The 16,625-nt window shown below is 45.6% G+C and overlaps 1 protein-coding gene across 1 annotated transcript in view; it reads left to right on the top strand.

The window, feature by feature from the left end:
- The window catches only part of AKR1B10 (aldo-keto reductase family 1, member B10 (aldose reductase)), a 16,710-nt gene extending 5,088 nt beyond the window's left edge, over positions 1 to 11,622 (top strand). The window contains exons 3-10 of the mRNA XM_005860706.2: positions 1,754 to 1,879; positions 2,823 to 2,900; positions 7,404 to 7,526; positions 7,881 to 7,987; positions 8,385 to 8,466; positions 8,999 to 9,082; positions 9,666 to 9,748; positions 10,985 to 11,622. Coding sequence (XP_005860768.1) covers positions 1,754 to 1,879; positions 2,823 to 2,900; positions 7,404 to 7,526; positions 7,881 to 7,987; positions 8,385 to 8,466; positions 8,999 to 9,082; positions 9,666 to 9,748; positions 10,985 to 11,027 — 726 coding nt within the window. The 3' untranslated portion in view covers positions 11,028 to 11,622. The remainder of the gene's footprint in view (positions 1 to 1,753; positions 1,880 to 2,822; positions 2,901 to 7,403; positions 7,527 to 7,880; positions 7,988 to 8,384; positions 8,467 to 8,998; positions 9,083 to 9,665; positions 9,749 to 10,984) is intronic.
- Positions 11,623 to 16,625: the final 5,003 nt, after the last annotated feature.

Raw genomic sequence — 16,625 nt, 5'->3', positions numbered from 1 at the left:
GCGCCCCAACCCCCTGATCGGCCCTGCTCTGTGCGTGACAGGGGGTGGCGCCGCAACCTCCCCATCGACCCCTTGATGAGTGTGACAGGGGGCGGTGCCCCACCCCCCAATCGGCCCTACTCTGAGCGTGACTGAGGGTGGCATCGCAACCTCCCGCGCCCTGCTCACAAATTTTTGTGCACCGGGCCTCTAGTCTATAATAATAAAAGCGTAATATACTAATTAGACTGGACAGCCGAATGACCTTCCTGATGAAGCCAGGGCTGTGAGGGCTGAGCCCCTGCATGAATTTCACGCATCAGGCCTCTAGTTCACATGTAAGAAAGTTAACCCCTTATTCACATAAGTATTTGTGTTCTAAGATTTAAAATAATATGATTATTTTTCAGTACCAGTCTCCTTTGCTGGGAGGACTGCACTTTAAGTAAAGGTGGGAGGCTTTGGATGTGGTCAGCACCCAGAACTCTGCCAGCCTTTCCTCTGAGTTCTAGCATCATTTCCCAGCCCTCTTCATCCCTGCCTTTATGACATCCCTGGGTATACACATATCCACACTGTCGAACAGCATTGGCGTGGGGAGATACTGCTGCCACCCACCCATCTCCAGGCAGTTTTCCCTAGTGGGGAGGGCTCCACTGAGCCATGGGGGCACTCTCCATCCATGGGATCCACCTGCCCCATGATAGTCAAAGGCTAAGGGTGCAGTCAGGATTGATCCTGAAGCCCTGCCTTTCAGCACTGGTCTCAATGGCTGTGGCCCAGAGGTATTTTGGAAAATGGCCAGATTGTTTTTTGTTGTCCATTGCAAATTTTATTTTAGTTCAGTCTAGTAAAAGGTGAGTTACAAAATGTTATCTATATAATAAAAGCCTAAGCGACCATTAGGGCAGAACAACCAGAACGACCGGTCGCTATGATGTGCACTGACCACCAGGGGGCAGACGCTCTACGCAGGAGCTGCCGCCTGGTGGTCAGTGAGCTCCCACCGCCGCTTAGCCAGAAGCCGGGCTCATGGCTGGCGAGTGCAGCAGAGGTAGCAGGAGCCTCTCAACTGCCAGCTTAGGTAAGGAGCGAGGGATCCCGGACTGCGAGAGGGATGTGCAACTGCTGGCTTAGGCTCGCTCCCCGTTGCACATCCCTTTCGTAATTCATTACGGGAATTTCGTGCACTGGGCCTCTAGTTTTAAATAAAGGGCAGGGTGAGAGAGAGGTGAGAATCACTGGATCTGTATTATATCCAACTTGCAAAACAAACACTAGTTACAGGTACTTGGAAAGTGCCCAGATCCACTGTATGCAGTGGTGGAATCTGGATAAACTTCTTAAAGAATCAACACTTGGGGCCCATTGGCCCGGAGACATGAAAATGCAGAGAAAGGACCATTTGCTCCCAAAGACTTAAAAATGCTTGACATTTAAAAGCTACACACAATTCCTGCCCTCAGAAAGCCTATAGCCAAGGAAGAGAATTAGGCATTACACAAATACCGAGTCAGGGCCCAAATATGCTAAACAATAGGCGAGACAGACAGAAGGCCAGGAGAGTTGAAAAAATAACTTGTCCTCACACTTAAAAATGTCCTTGACTTGCTGAGCAGCCTGCTGATCTCCAATACCTGGATCATGTGTCTTAACCAACTTTGCTCTAAAAGGCCTGCCTCTGGTTAGATCAGGGTATACATCCACAGCAGGGAGAGTGAGTCGCGGGGCCCTTCCTTTCCCCAGTACTGACGTCTTGCCTTTCACTCATTAGCTGTGGTCTGGCTTCTTTGAGAGAACCCTAGCGAAGGAAGCCTGTCAGAAGACCCTCATGGATCTGAGACTGGACTACCTGGACCTCTACCTTATTCACTGGCCACAGGGGTTACAGGGATTACAGGTCTGAGCTACTTCCTGTCCCCATCTCCAGTTCCCAAGTAGGTGCCAGGGCTGGGCATGGGGCGGATGGAGCAGGAGGCCTTGCACTTTGTGACTTGAGCTGCAGGTTATCGGGAGGAGACGAAAACCTGGAAGAAGAGCCGAGTCCACGTGTGGCTCATGAAACAACCACGGGCCCAGGCATTCTCTCAGTCTGGGAGAAACACGCTTTCTGGCAGTCCAGGCAAGCGGCAGCTGCCACATCTCCTTCGTCCTGATCCCAGGCCAACAGTTCCCTTCCCAGGGGAGCTCTTCCATGCTGATATGTCAGGGCTCAACCCTCTGGTGCCCTGGGGTGCCACCTTGGAGAAGAGCCCAGGTATGGTCCCGTTGGAAGGTAGCCAGTCCTCGCTGAAGAAATAGCCCTCGTGGCCTGGGGCTCTGCTCCTGCCGGAACCTGGCAGACAGGCGGGACACAAAGTCCTGGCTCTCTCACCTCCTGACCAGCTATGGCGACGATAGTGTACCATCCCTAACGCCAGGCTTCTTAAGGCTGCAAGAATAGAATTGGGCCAATATATGGTATTCCCCCAGGACACCACTTCTTTGGGAGCTAACCCTTGTTGGTTGATTTTGAAATTGAAGTCTGTCCCCAAGTATCTATAGGGTCTGGGTATGAAGATAGTGCCCATGGTGACAATAGTGGCTTTTGGAATGTGCTCATAATAGATTTTAAAACCATCCCAGCAGTTTCTAAAATATAAGAATATATGTTTTATGCTACAGGACTTATCCTACAGTATTTAGGATAATTCAAACTCACATTCTTAAAGTTGGCACTCTGGAACTTGAAAAAATAGGATGAAGGTGTGGGTGTTTAGCATGAGTTAGGACCCGGAAGTCTCACTGAACAAACCAAGTGCTCAGATGTACAATGCACTAAGCTCTTCATTCTGCATTTCCAGCCTGGACAAAACTCTCTCCTCGATGTTGTGGAAAGCAATGTCCTCTCCAGTAAATTCACATTCTTGGATGCCTGGGAGGTAAGTTCCATCTTCTTCTCAGTGCACTGGGAGTGAACCCTTCCCTTCTGTCCACAAGGGCCTGTCTGTCTACACGGGTGTGAAGGAGCCCATGGACTTGGTGCTGTTTAATTTTACCATTGCCACCGTTCTCTCATTCTTTGAATTCCTTCCTAATCACCTTTGGCTTAGGGTCCACCTGACACCACTTGTGTTTTCAAAGGCTAAGACTGAGTTCTCAAAGGAGACTGGAATACAGTGCACCTCACCTGGAGGATGCCCGTGATGTCCTCAAACCAGGAAGAGGGATTTGGAACAGAGGCCTTGCCCTGGGTTTGCACGTATCCGCTGAATAACCTAGCATAAGTTGTTTAATTCCTCTGAACCTCAGTTTCTGCCCCTTAAAAAAAATCTTATAATACATGCTAATAATATATATCTTTTAGAATATGGCAATTTAAAGATTAAGATCACTACCATCTATTAAGCACCAGGAACTTTAGTGACAGAGCTTAAGAGGCAGGTACTATGATCATCCCCCTTTACAAATGTGGAAATTGAGACCCAAGAGGTTGGTGACTTTGTCAGGTCATGTAGCAAGTGTGTGGCAGAGCTGGGACTGGATGAACCCCGGTCGATCTGTCCCAAATACCCCACCTACCAAAGCTCTTCATATGGAGCTTGGCACACAGTGAATACACATGTTCGAATATTGGGGGATACGAGCAACTCGCTTCTCAGGTCAGATAATGACCTGTCCCACATAATTTGAATTCAAAATTGAATTGAGGAATGTCTTTCTCTGCTCATCCCCCCCCCCACCCCCTGAAACCAACATGTCCTCCTGCAAATGCTAGTAGAGATGAAAGTGAATGAACAAATGACAAGTCAATAGTGACAAAAGCTTCCAGAGTTCACTGTGTTACTTTGTCAGCTTTTGGTGTGGGGCACATGTAGCTCATATTTTACAGCTTAAAAGTGTAGTAAGTGTTAAGCCTAACCTTTCTGAAGAGCTTATCCTATATAATAAAAGCCTAATATACAAATTGACCAAATGGCGGAATGACAGTTTGCTATGATGTGCACTGACCACCAGGGGGCAAACGCTCAACGCAGGAGCTGCCCCCAGCCCATAGGCCCCAGGCCAACCAAGGCAGGTGCCAGCGGGCCCCCCCACCGCCCGATCGTCCCGCCAGTCGCCCCGCAGAGGGAGGCTACCGGCAGTGGGTGATCGCCGACCAGGCCTAGAGACCCTACTGTGCATAAATTTCATGCACCAGGCCTCTAATACTTGACATAATTAAGTGTTGATTTTTCTGTGGATTATTTGTTTAAAAGTATTTATCTGTAAGCACAGCATTATTGCTGCTTTGAACTTCAATGAGTAGCAGTAAGAAAATTTAGATAGCAAAATTGATTTGATAACAGAGAAAAGGTTAATAAAGCAGAAAACTAATCATTGAATAATGGCAAGGTTAACAATTTGTAAATGTATTTGAAGGGAATTATCTTTGGCAAATAAATCATGAAATTTGTCTACTAGCAGTAGAAAGGCTACTAGCAGTAGAAAGGCTACGTTACAACAAAGTGTGGAGAAAACTATCCCGTTTTCTATGGGTGAGTTTCTAAGGCTGTTATGAAGCTCTCTGGGTTGTAGGTAAAAGGAAAAAAAGACAGCAAAAACTACCAGCCATGCTAAAGAGCTTCAGTATTACCATTGGACTTGATGGACGAGGATATATCATTTACACGTAGGCTCTGTAAGTCAAAATTAGCAATAATAAGACAGCAATGATTTATGTAACTAAGATCCATACTAAGTAACATCATATTTTAGGAGCCAGAGACTGTAAATAGCAATAAATGAAATACTTTTGGGAAAATCCTCTGAAGGCATCAATTCATCATACATTCTACTATCTTGATCATATAATTAATGAATCCAAGGTAAATGCGACAGAACATCACTGCCGAACAAGGTATGAGCTGATGAGCCCACATTCTAGAAAGAGGACTCAAGTTTCAGGTTGAAAAATGCTTCTTTTAGATTTGCGTATTCTTTTTTACCTTAATTATCATACAAGTCACTATCTAACTACTGCGTCTTAAATATTTGTTTGATATACTTACTAAAATAAATGTACAGTACTAAGCCTGCATTTTCAAGAAAAGATATTACTTTTTCTTTGCTAGTGACAAAATTGTAGCCATAAAAACAAAAAACAATAACGAATTCTCACACTTAACTGTAGAAAAGAAGTCTACATATTTATTTTACTACCACAAACAACCTCTTATGAGGGAAACAGGTCAGGATTGATGATTTCATAAACAATATAATGGTTTATGTACATGGACTCAACTCAATGAATGTTTTATTCCTGAACATGAACATTGTGGCAAGACCTGAAACACAGCTTAAAATTTCAGCAGACTCAGCCACTGCACTAAATTTGGTAAAGGCTCTGTCATATATATTACCCTGGTTAAATGTGAGTTCTTAAATATCTTAGGAATTATTTGTGAGATGTGGAGACTAAGGTATCTCTAAGGTTGTTGGTTCCACCAGATTTTTCCTCCTAGCTTTTATGATGGTATTAATTATGGCAGTTCTGTCGTTTTTCTCTGCAAAAAAAAAAATATTCTGATATTCACAGTGCTGTCTTTTGAATGGATTTGAGAATAACTGCTAAATAAAAAATTTTGAAGGTATGAAAAGATTTTTTTAAAAAAATATTTTTTTTATTGATTTCAGAGAGGAAGGAAGAGGGAGAGAGAGATAGAAACATCAATGATGAGAGAGACTCATTGATCGGTTGCTTCCTGCACGCCCCACACTGGGGATCGAGCCTGCAACCTGGGCATGTCAACACTCAACTACTGACCCATGCTGGCCAGGCGGCATGACAACATTTTGATGGTCAAGCTCAGAGGGTCTAAGATCAGTGGTTCTCAACCTTCCTAATGCCACGACCCTTTAATACAGTTCCTCATGTTGTGGTGACCCCCAATTTCATTGTTACAAATTGAACATAATTAAAGCATAGTGATTAATCACAAAAACAATATGTAATTATATATGTGTTTTCCGATGGTCTTAGGCGACCCCTGTGAAAGGGTCGTTTGACCCCCAAAGGGGTCTCGACCCACAGGTTGAGAACCGCTGGTCTAAGATGAAACAGACAGGTCTGAATGTGTAAGCCATAGATGGTTATGTGGACGTACATACATCCAGGCCAGTAGAAATCTCCTTGACTAACCTGAGCAGATGGGAGGGGAAAAAAGGGTAAAGAAATCAAGATGTAGCATACACACCACTCTATCTGATCTATGACACAGGAACGTTTATATTGTGTCATCACTCAACTCCGGCGTTTCAGGGCTCTTGTGGGGCTCAGTACTTCTAACCTCTTTTGCCTGGTTGGAAGACCTGCAACACTTACCCTAGTGATCACAACGTAGGCTGTGCATTAAAATGACCTGGGCGTTTTAAAAGTCTCCGTGCCTAAGCTGCATGCCAGACCAATTTGGTAAGGAACTCTGGGGGCGGAACCTGGGCATCGGGATATTTGAAAGCTGTCAGGTGACTCCAAATCCCAGCCAGGTTCGAGGACCATCGGATAAAGTGTCCCCTGAGCACCTCCCCCTTGTCCCACCTCGAAGTCTGCTTTCCTCCCACCTGCTCTTTTTTCTCTTTCCTCAAAGTTATTTTTGAGTCCCAGTTTAACCTCCACCCATAAAGTCTTCTTCTCTGGCCCCCGATTCTCGGTGCTATGCCTCTGGCTTGTGCTCTCCGGCAGCCTCAGTGCTGTGGCTCGTTGCTCCCCAGAAGGGAACCCGAGCTCTTTAACTGGACTGTAAGATTCTTGGAAGAAGGAAGCACATGGTATATTTCTATGTCCTGACAACTCCTGGACAGGATCTGGACTTGGAATAAGGAAATAATAAGTACCTGTTGAATTGGGGGCTGCTGTTAACACATATGGTATCTTTGGGCAAGTTTAGAAAAGTGCCCCTTATAGACTAAATATTATAAAACAGATATCTTTCCTTGGGGTGCAGGCATCAGGGACACAGCTTGCTAAATGAATGGTGGCCAGATTATGGCTCCACTCAGCTTCTTGCCTGGGTGCCCCTGCCAGGGCACAGTCTGCATGACCTCCCCCAGTTTGCTTGATGTGCAAAATCAAGCCACGGTTGGTATGCAAGAGGTTGACCCAGAACCCAGACAAGTGATGCTTCTCCTCTTCCAGGGCTACCCGGAGCCACCAGGTTTGGGGGAAGAGGAGAATGGCAAGCATATAAAACCTTCATCTTTTTTACTCCTAGTGTTTCATCGGGTCTGAGGAAGGGCAGGAGGGCTGGAATCGACCCGCAGGTTAGATAGAAATCTCCCTTAACTGCCTCAGCTAACCCTACGATGGTGGACATTGTACCAGCTTCCCCTGTCCCAGAGAGGACTAAGCCAAGCCAAGGTCCCCGGAGCCCCTCTGGGATGCCCAGACTTGTTCCTCTCTGTGACAGGCCATGGAAGAGCAGGTGGACGCGGGCCTGGTGAAAGCCATCGGGGTCTCCAACTTCAACCACATCCAGATCGAAAGGCTCTTGAACAAACCTGGACTGAAACACAAACCAGTGACGAACCAGGTAAACTGCTTAGTAAGGTGTAATGATCCTGCCCATTACGTCTTAAACTGTTGGGGCCAAGTTCTGTGTTATGTACTGAGTCTTACTTATCTCAGGGCTCAGTGATCAGGACACTTTGGGGAGGTATGAGACAGCTCTTCGGGTCTGGGTTAGCAGGAGGCAGTCCTTGTCTGGCAGGGTGTGTGTGTGTGTGTGTGTGTGTGTGTGTTGAACGCCCTGAGAACAGCTCAAAAAGCAGGCCAGCTGCCAAGTGTGTGTGTGTGTGTGTGTGTGTGTGTGTGTGTGTAGAACGCCCTGAGAACGGCTCAAAAAGCAGGCCAGCTGCCAAGTGACAGGGATTGCTTGCTTTTGCAGGTTGAGTGTCACCCATACCTCACGCAGGAGAAACTGATCCAGTATTGCTACTCCAAGGGCATCACTGTCACGGCATACAGCCCTCTGGGCTCTCTGAGTAGACCTTGGTATGGCATCTGAAGGATTTTTCTCTTGATACCCTAAAAACGTATTTCATAATTGGTTCATGTTGGTCTTAGACTACAAGCCCTCAGAAAGAAAAACGTGTCGAAGGCGATGTGCCTGGCACAGCCAAGCAGCGGGGGGAAATGGGAACTTTCAAAAACAGCAACGTGCCTGACCCTTGAGGAATGCTCCAGGTCAGCCACCCAGGGCTGGGCCTGCCTTTGCAAAATGCTGAGGCTCAGAGCCCTTGGAGCTCAGGGGCGAGACCCCGCGCTTTCAGATCCTCCCGCCTCATCTCCCATGTGGAGAAGACGGATGAGCAGCCCTGGGCCCTCACGGTAGTAATATTCACCCGAATATGATAAAATGGTGATCATTCTGCCTCCCTTCTGCCTGTAGGGCCCGGCCGGAGGACCCCTTCCTACTGGAGGACCCCACGATTAAGGAGATTGCTGCAAAACACAAAAAAACCGCAGCCCAGGTACAGTGTGTGTGTGTGTTTGCCCCGGTAAACCATTTTTGTTTTTTCTTCCTTATGTTGCCTTCACTTAACTCCTTGAAAGAGAAGTGAACAGGAGAGGAAGCCCTCCAGGCCTTTCCTTGGAAGGGTCTTTGCAGCCCAGGAAATACCATGGTCATCAGAGAAGGAAGGCCAGCGTCCCTCTCACAGCTGCAGTGAGGCCCTCGAGCTGAGCGGCAAGAGCGTGACTTTTGGAGCTGGTTCAGATCCCAGTTCCACCACTTACCAGCTGTATGACCCCGAACACTGTCCCAAGCCTCTCTCTTTCTTCTTTTTTTAAAAAATAATTTGTTAAAGGGAAGCATAGGGTGGTTGTGAGGATTAGGGGAGATAATCGAGCAGAGGATGGGCAAGTGTCGGATTGTCACGAAGTGCTCAGTCAATATAGCCGCTGTCACGAGAGGCACAGTGAGCGGCAGGTTTTTTATTTTTCCTTTTCGTAGGGGAGGCGTCCCTGTAGATAAGTGGGAACACGATGTCCCTTTCTGCACAGGTTCTGATCCGGTTCCAGGTCCAGAGGAATGTGGTCGTGATCCCCAAGTCCATGACACCGGCACACATCGCTGAGAACTTCCAGGTCAGATTCTGGCTGGGTGGCCCTGGTTTTCCTCAGTGGAGGAGGGGGCGGGAGAGACTCTGTTGCTGGGCTTCTCATCCCATCCCTGCGTTGTCCGTGGGCCTCACCCCCTTCCCACCATGCTGCCATCTCTCAGGCCAGGGAGCTGTCCTCAGTGGAGCTGAGAGAATGATCTGTGGGCCCAGGATGTGCTGGGGGGGCAGCGGGCAAGTCCTGTTAGGTCTGAGCACAGCTGTGCCTCTCACCACTGAGAAGACCTGCGGTTGCCCCTGAGCAGTTAGGTTCTGGGGCCACACACAGCAGTAGGCAGGCATGGACCACCCTTGAAGACCTGCCCATCAGGAGCGCAGGCATGGTTCGTGCTGATAAGCCTGGTCACTCTCCCCTTGGGAACACTAAACCCTGTCAATACTGCAGTCTTTCCGTAGGATCTAATTTAGAGCCAAATTCATATCCAGTGGACATAATGGGAGCAAGGCTGTGGCCCCATTATGTGAGTTCGCTTCTGGTGAGAATGACAGAGATCTCAAAGCATACCAGGAATGGGCTTGGCGTTGATGTTTTGGAATTCTCTCTTTTCCAGGTCTTTGACTTTAAATTGAACGATGAGGAGATGAGGACCATTCTCAGCTTAAATAGAAACTGGAGGGCCTTCGATGGGCTCTTGTAAGTGGCACTGGGTTAAGTGAAGGAGGAGGAGGGATCATCAGGAGTTTTTCTAAATGGATAGAGGGTCAGCGGGAAGGATTGGAAGGCACCTGGGACTACTTTTATCTTTACATACTATTTCCTGGTAGTTTGGCAATTAAATTGGAGTACCTGGAAAAGACGCATCCCTAACAGCTGCATATTGTCTGAACTTCTAGATGTAGAGCTAGAACTTTAAGAAAGGACATGTAACTAGGGAGAAGGCAGAATCATTAATTTCGTTCACTCAATAAATATTTATGGAGCATCTACTATGTGCCAAGCACTTTCTAGGTGCTTGAGATAGTACACTGGTCAAAGTTCTTGCCTTCACAGGCTTGCATCCTGGTGAGGGACTACAGGGACTACAGAAATAAACTCAAAATAAACATGCAATTAAGACTGAATCCTACAACTAGAAACAGAGGCATGGATACGGGGAACAGACTGACAAGTGTCAGAGGGGAGAGGGGTTGGGGGACTGGATCAAAGTCGATGAAGGGATTGAGCAAAAAAAATATATAAATACACAGAGAGAGAGAGAGAGAGAGAGAGAGAGAGAGGCAACAGTGAACAATGTTATGGCAACCAGAGATAGAGAGAGAGAGATAGAAACATCAATGAAGAAAGATAATCATTGATTGGCTGCCTCCTGCACCCCCCCACTAGGGGTCGAGCCTGCAACCCAGGCATGTGCCCTAATCAGGAATCAAATCGTGACCTCCTGGTTCATAGGTCAATGCTCAACCGCTGAGCAACACTAGTCAGGCTGGGATTGATACTTTAAATAGGATGGATCAGGGGAAACTTTGCTGACAAGATGCCAGTTGAACAGAAACCTGGAGGAGGTGAGGGATGAACCGTGTGGATGTCTGGGGGAATAGCATAGTAGGCAGTGAGAACCGCAAGTGCAAAGGCCCTGAGGTGGAACTGTGTTTAGAGGAGTTGAGTAAGGAGGCCACTGGGGCTGGAGCAGGATGAGTGAGGAGAGGCTTAATATTAGCTATTATTATGAGTTTATTCTGTGCCCTGGTTCCTAGCACACCCACCAGATCAATTTGATGGAAGATCAAGGTGGGGCCTCCTTTCTGTTCTTACAGAATTTTGTGGAGGAGACCGAGAGAGCACAAAGACCATAGGATACACCAGAGAAGAATGCCTTTGAACCAGAGTTTAATATTGACATATTTTTCTTTGTGCTTGCTCTCTCCATAGCTTATCTCATTTGGAGGACTTCCCCTTCGAAGCAGAATATTGAAGCTGAATCTCTTGATGGGATGACCCCACAGAGTCTCTCTCTTCATTTCACTGAACTCTCTTGGCCAGAGTCCTATTTTAGCCGAGCTTGCCTGAAATCACACTGAGCCTGGCCCTCCTCTAGACCAGAATCCAGGCAGCCTTGTATGTAGAGCTACACATTCAACCAGGAGCAGATTATCACCAGGAAATATGACCCCAGCAAGCACACCACAGGTTCCCGCCCCCCCCCACATATTTGATCTAATCATGGGACAATTCTGTTTACACTGTGGGTACAAAGATTAAAAAGATAAAGGATAATAATAACCAACAAGTATTGAGAGTTTACATAGGCACAGAGGGAAGACTGGTGGTTGCCAAATGGGGATGAAGCCTGGGAGACTGGGAAAAAGAGGTGAAGGGATTAGGAAGTGCAAATTGGTAGTCAGAAAATAGTCACGGGGATGCAAAGCACAGCATAAGGAACATAGTCAATAATAATGCCAGGTGACTACTGGAAATAGTGGGGGCAGGGACACTGTGTAAGCGATGTGGTTGTCTGACCACTATGCTGTCTACCTGAAACTAATACAAAATAAGATTGAAAGTAAACTGTGATTGAAAAATTAAAATTAAACTTCTCAGAAACATTGAGAGTTTACTATGCGCCAATACTATTCAAAGGTCTTTTTGTTTGAGTTAACCCGTTGAATGCTGCTAGTACCTCCTGGAAGTGGGCACTCTTATTCATAGCTCGCAGAAGAGAAAATGCAGGGATGCTCAAGGCCACCCAGGTTGTAAGTGGCTGAACCAAGTTTCAAAGACAGGTGGGCTCAGGGGAGCTCCCTGTGATTTGTCCCTCCACGTCTTCCAGCACCTTCTCTCCTTGCCTTTCTCTGTCCTTTCTCCTTCTCACTTTCCCTCCTTGCCTTTAATATGCTGTCATACCAAAGAGTCAACTGCAGTGGTGGCAGTGCCTGTAAGAAGCCACCTTTCATTGAAGGAGAGACGCAGCATATTCCAGGGGGTGGGGTGGGAAAGAGTGGCATGTCTGAGCAAGGAAAAGGCTTACTGTTGCCATTCATCTGGAACGTTTTTTCTCTAATAATTTCTTCTTATGAAATATTCCAATGATATAGAAATGCACAGAGAATAATATAATGAGCATCTGCCCACCCACCTTACTTATTTAACAAATGGTTATATTTTGCCATATTGGCTTCAAACATTTAAAAAATTATTAATGAAATAAGTGGTTATTGATATGGTTGAAAACTCTCTGTACCCCTCCCCACTCCCATTCCACTGACACCCTCCCCAGAGGTAATGCACACCCTCAAGCTGATGAGGTGCCAAGTCCTTCCTCTGCTGGTCATTTGCCTACTTGCTTCCAGTCCCCGCCCTCCCCTATTTGGCATGGCGGAGGTCTACGAGCAGCAGGAAAAGACTACCAGTCCTAGGGATGGAGGTTACAGGAGGAGGTGATGTTTCCTAATCCCAGAAGTCAGGTCATCTAGTGGGAGACCAAATCAAGGTAGAGGCTACCTGGCGAGAGCTGGGACCAGAGAGGAAATGTTACTTCTTTTGGAGAAAAGGAGAAAGTAGGGCCTCCTGTCCCAAGTATGGTCAATGGGAGGTCCTGTTAGATGATTGGAGGGCAGGAGGAAGAAACACTAGGTGATTCTCCCTCTCTCCCTTGATTATCGGCTTCTGTGTTGCACTGCACGGTTCTAGACTGTCCCTAAACATGATCTAAAGTTGCCTTGAGGCTTTAGTTATGAACTACAAAGGCAAACACCATTCAAGTGTTCAGATGAAGCTCTGAGTCAGGAAGAGTTTTTTATTTATTCTTTTGATCTTAATATTAACAGCCTGTTTCTATTTCAAGATTAGTTTCTGACCAAAGCATGTCTGCCTGTGAGGGCCTAGCACGGTTCCGGGAGTGCACGTGCACTTGCTGGTATGCAAGGAGCCTCCGTGGCCGTCCTCGTCGCAGATGTCATAAAAATCTGTAGAAGGATAAAGGTGACCTTTTGTGAGGGGCAAGGACCCGAGGGCACTCTCATTCATTAGCACGCCTCCTGAGTTCAATCCTGAGTTTCTAGCCAACATCAAGAGGTTTCTCATTGTTCAGGGGTTACATAAACTCAACGGAAAGAGATACTACACAGGGACATCTTTGTGTCATTTTGATCAATGATTCCAACTTCAGATCCACAGGCCCTTGGGTGGCCAGAGTTTCTGCAGATCTAAAACTTCACCAAACATGAGTTGTGGACTACACAAACATATGTCTTTCTAAAAACTATGCAGAAATAGGAGGCAGTAAAGAAACGTAGAAAAACAAACATTTGCCATAAATGTGACAAAAAATGAATTGGTAGTTTTCTTATGATTGAAAGAGCTTATTCAAATCAGCAAGAAAAATCTAAGATGCCAAAAGAAAAGTTGGTACATGAAAACTGGCCAAAAAACAATATGAAAAGTTGTTCATAGTAGCAACCAAAATGCAAATTAAAACAGGTTATTTTCACTATAAAATCAACAAGACGTAAAAAGAAAAATAAATCTAGAAATATACAAATATTTACAGATTTTTTTTCCTATGTGGTAACAAGTGAATTTTATTTTTGTTATTCTTTTGCATAGTTCTCAAGTTTTCTACATTAGGACATTCACTTTTGCAATCAGAGAAGCATTAAGCATTTAAAAAACAACAAATAGCCTGACTGGCATGGCTCAGTGGTTGAGCATCAGTCTCTGAACCAGGAAGTCGGGGCTTGATTCCCAGTCAGGGCATGTGGTCAGGGCACACACTCGGATTGCAGGCTGGATCCCCAGTGGGGGGCGTGCAGGAGGCAGCCAGTCAATGATTCTCTCTCATCATTGATGTTTCTATTTCTCTCTCCATCTCCCTTCCTCTCTGAAATCAATAAAAATATATTAAAAATAAAAAATAAAAAACAACAAATAAGGATTAAACTGAATTAGCTATTTCACACACCTACGGAAAAGCCAAACACTTTTACTCAGAATCATTTCATTCACTTGATCTTTCAACTTTAGGAAACAAATATTCTGAATGTACTACACTGTAATTTGATAATATTTTAAATTCTATCCAGTTTGTTGTTCCTCATTTGTTGTCAGTGGATAAATGTTTCCCCATCAATTGCAGGAAAGTTTTTTACTCCTGGATATTATAATGCTGCCTTTCAGCACTTCTGTTGGTGCAAAGAAGTTAGCCCCCAACTAAGCTAGGAAGAGTTGGCAGGGACCAAGAAGACCACCTTGTCAACAAATTTTGACCAAGAACTATAAGCCAAATGAAAGCTTTATTTGGAGGTCTTAGGAATTGCAAGTTGGTACACAGATTTGAGTAGAAACTCAACTGTGTTTCAAGGGGGAAAGAAAGAGACAGAATTTAGAAAAAGGGAGCTTTGAAAGGGGTTATACAAGTTTCTTTGAAAGAGCTGTGGTTGGTGCTGGAAAGCAGACTTACACTATAGTATATGATATGATTAATTGCTTTTGTTTATTGCTAGGTGAAAATTTATTTTTTAATTAGAGAGTTCAGTGCTGCAGAGCCAGGTCCAGGAACTATATTAGGATATAATTGTTATGGTTTAGCTTAGTCCAAAAGTTCAGTTTCACATGGAGGGGGTAAGTTAGCTCAGCTTCCCAAAGGCCTCCTGGTTCCATTTTAGATTGCTCTCTTGACAATATCAACTCCATTTTGCTACAAGGCCATAGTAATCAAAACAGCATGGCACTGGCATAAAAAGAGACATAAACTAGTAGATCAATGGAACAGAACTGAGGGCCAGAAATAAACCCAAGTTTTTACGGTCAATTAATATTTCACAAAGGAGGCAAGAACATACAATAGGGTAATGCTAGTCTATTCAATAAATGGTGTTGGGGAAATTAGACAGATACGTACAAAAAAATGTAGCTACACCACCTTCTTACACCATACACAAGAATAAACTAAAAGTGGATTAAAGACTTACATGTTAGACTTGAAACCATAAAAATCCTAGAAGAAAATATAAGCAGTAAAATCTTGGACATTTCTCATAGCAATATATTTTGTGATACATCTTCTCAGGCAAGGGAAACAAAAGAAAAAACAAACAAATGGGACTATACCAAATTTAAAAATTTTGCACAGCAAAAGAAACCATCAACAAAATGAAAAGACAATTCACTGAATGGGAGAACATATTCACCAATGATACATCTGATACGGAATTAATATCCAAAATTTATAAATAACTTGTAAAACTCAACACCAGAAAAACCCACACAATCCAGTTAAAAAATGGGCAAAGGACCTGAATAGATTTCTCCAAGGAAGACATATGGAAGGCCAACAGAAATATGAAAAGATGCTCAACATCACTAATCATCAGAAAAATGCAAATTAAAACCACAATGAGATATTACCTCACACCTGTCAGAATGGCTATATACACTAATAAAAGAGAAACATGGTAATTAGCGTACGACCGCTACCCTTCCCATTGGCTAATCAGCATATCCTTATGCAAATTAACTGTCAGCCAAACAGCCCTCAGCCCCTCACCCAGGCTGGCCACACCCTCATGGGGTGAGGGTTCCCGCTGGGGGGCTTGGCTAGCCTGAAAACAGCCATCAGTTCCTCATCCAGGCTGGCCAGGCACCCCACCGGGGACCCCCACCCTGAAGGGGTGTGGCCAGCCTGAAAACAGCCCTGAGCCCCTCACCCAAGCTGCCACACACCCCCAGCAGGGACCCTCACCACATGGGGGCGTGGCCGGCCTTCAAACCAACATAGGCCCCTTGCCCAGGCTGCCCCATGCCTCAAGGGAACCCCCACCCTGATCCAGGACACCCTTCAGGGCAAACCAGCTAGCCCCTACCCGTGCACCAGGCCTCTATCTACTTATATAAAATCCCTGGGTGGTGTTCATGATGACCTCAACAACTGCGACCAAGCGGAAGGAAGTCAGTCCTGTAGGGGTTGTCTTGGCAATGGCTGTGCCCTCCCCCCACCCCCCAGCTGTTTCCCAGAGCTGTTTCCTGCAGGGGCGGGGTTGAGTCAGGAACCCACCCACAGAGAGTGGAGGCATTATATCTTTATGAAGTGTGCCGCGCCAGCACAAGGGGTTTACAACATTCTCCTGGGTTTCAATCCTACTCAACTACATGTACCTGAACTCTATCAAGCCTACATCACTCAGGCATGTGGGGCCACGTGTTCCGACCATAGGTTCAAGCTTACAACTACAGCTGTTGGCTATAATTGTGCTGGGAGGGCCAATGAGAGGACTGTGCCCTCTCATCAGTCCAAGGCTTGAACCTGTCCAAAACACTGTAATCATCATGCTATTGAGAAATCTCAATAGTAAATGGGGTCTTTGTAATGCTACCAGATTTATTGTCAAAAGATTACAACCTAACATTATCGAAGCTGAAGTATTAACAGGATCTGCAGAGGGAGAGGTTGTTCTGATTCCAAGAATTAATTTGTCCCCATCTGACGCTGGCCTCCCATTTAAATTGATTCGACGACAGTGTCCCATGATGCCAGCATTTGTGATGACTATTAATAAATCACAAGGACAAACTCTAG

Source organism: Myotis brandtii, unplaced genomic scaffold, assembly GCF_000412655.1.
Source record: "Myotis brandtii unplaced genomic scaffold, ASM41265v1 scaffold1384, whole genome shotgun sequence".
Classification (NCBI taxonomy): Eukaryota; Metazoa; Chordata; class Mammalia; order Chiroptera; family Vespertilionidae; genus Myotis; species Myotis brandtii.
The sequence above is the reverse complement of the archived record's forward strand: the minus strand, read 5'-3'. Positions and strand labels throughout refer to the sequence as shown.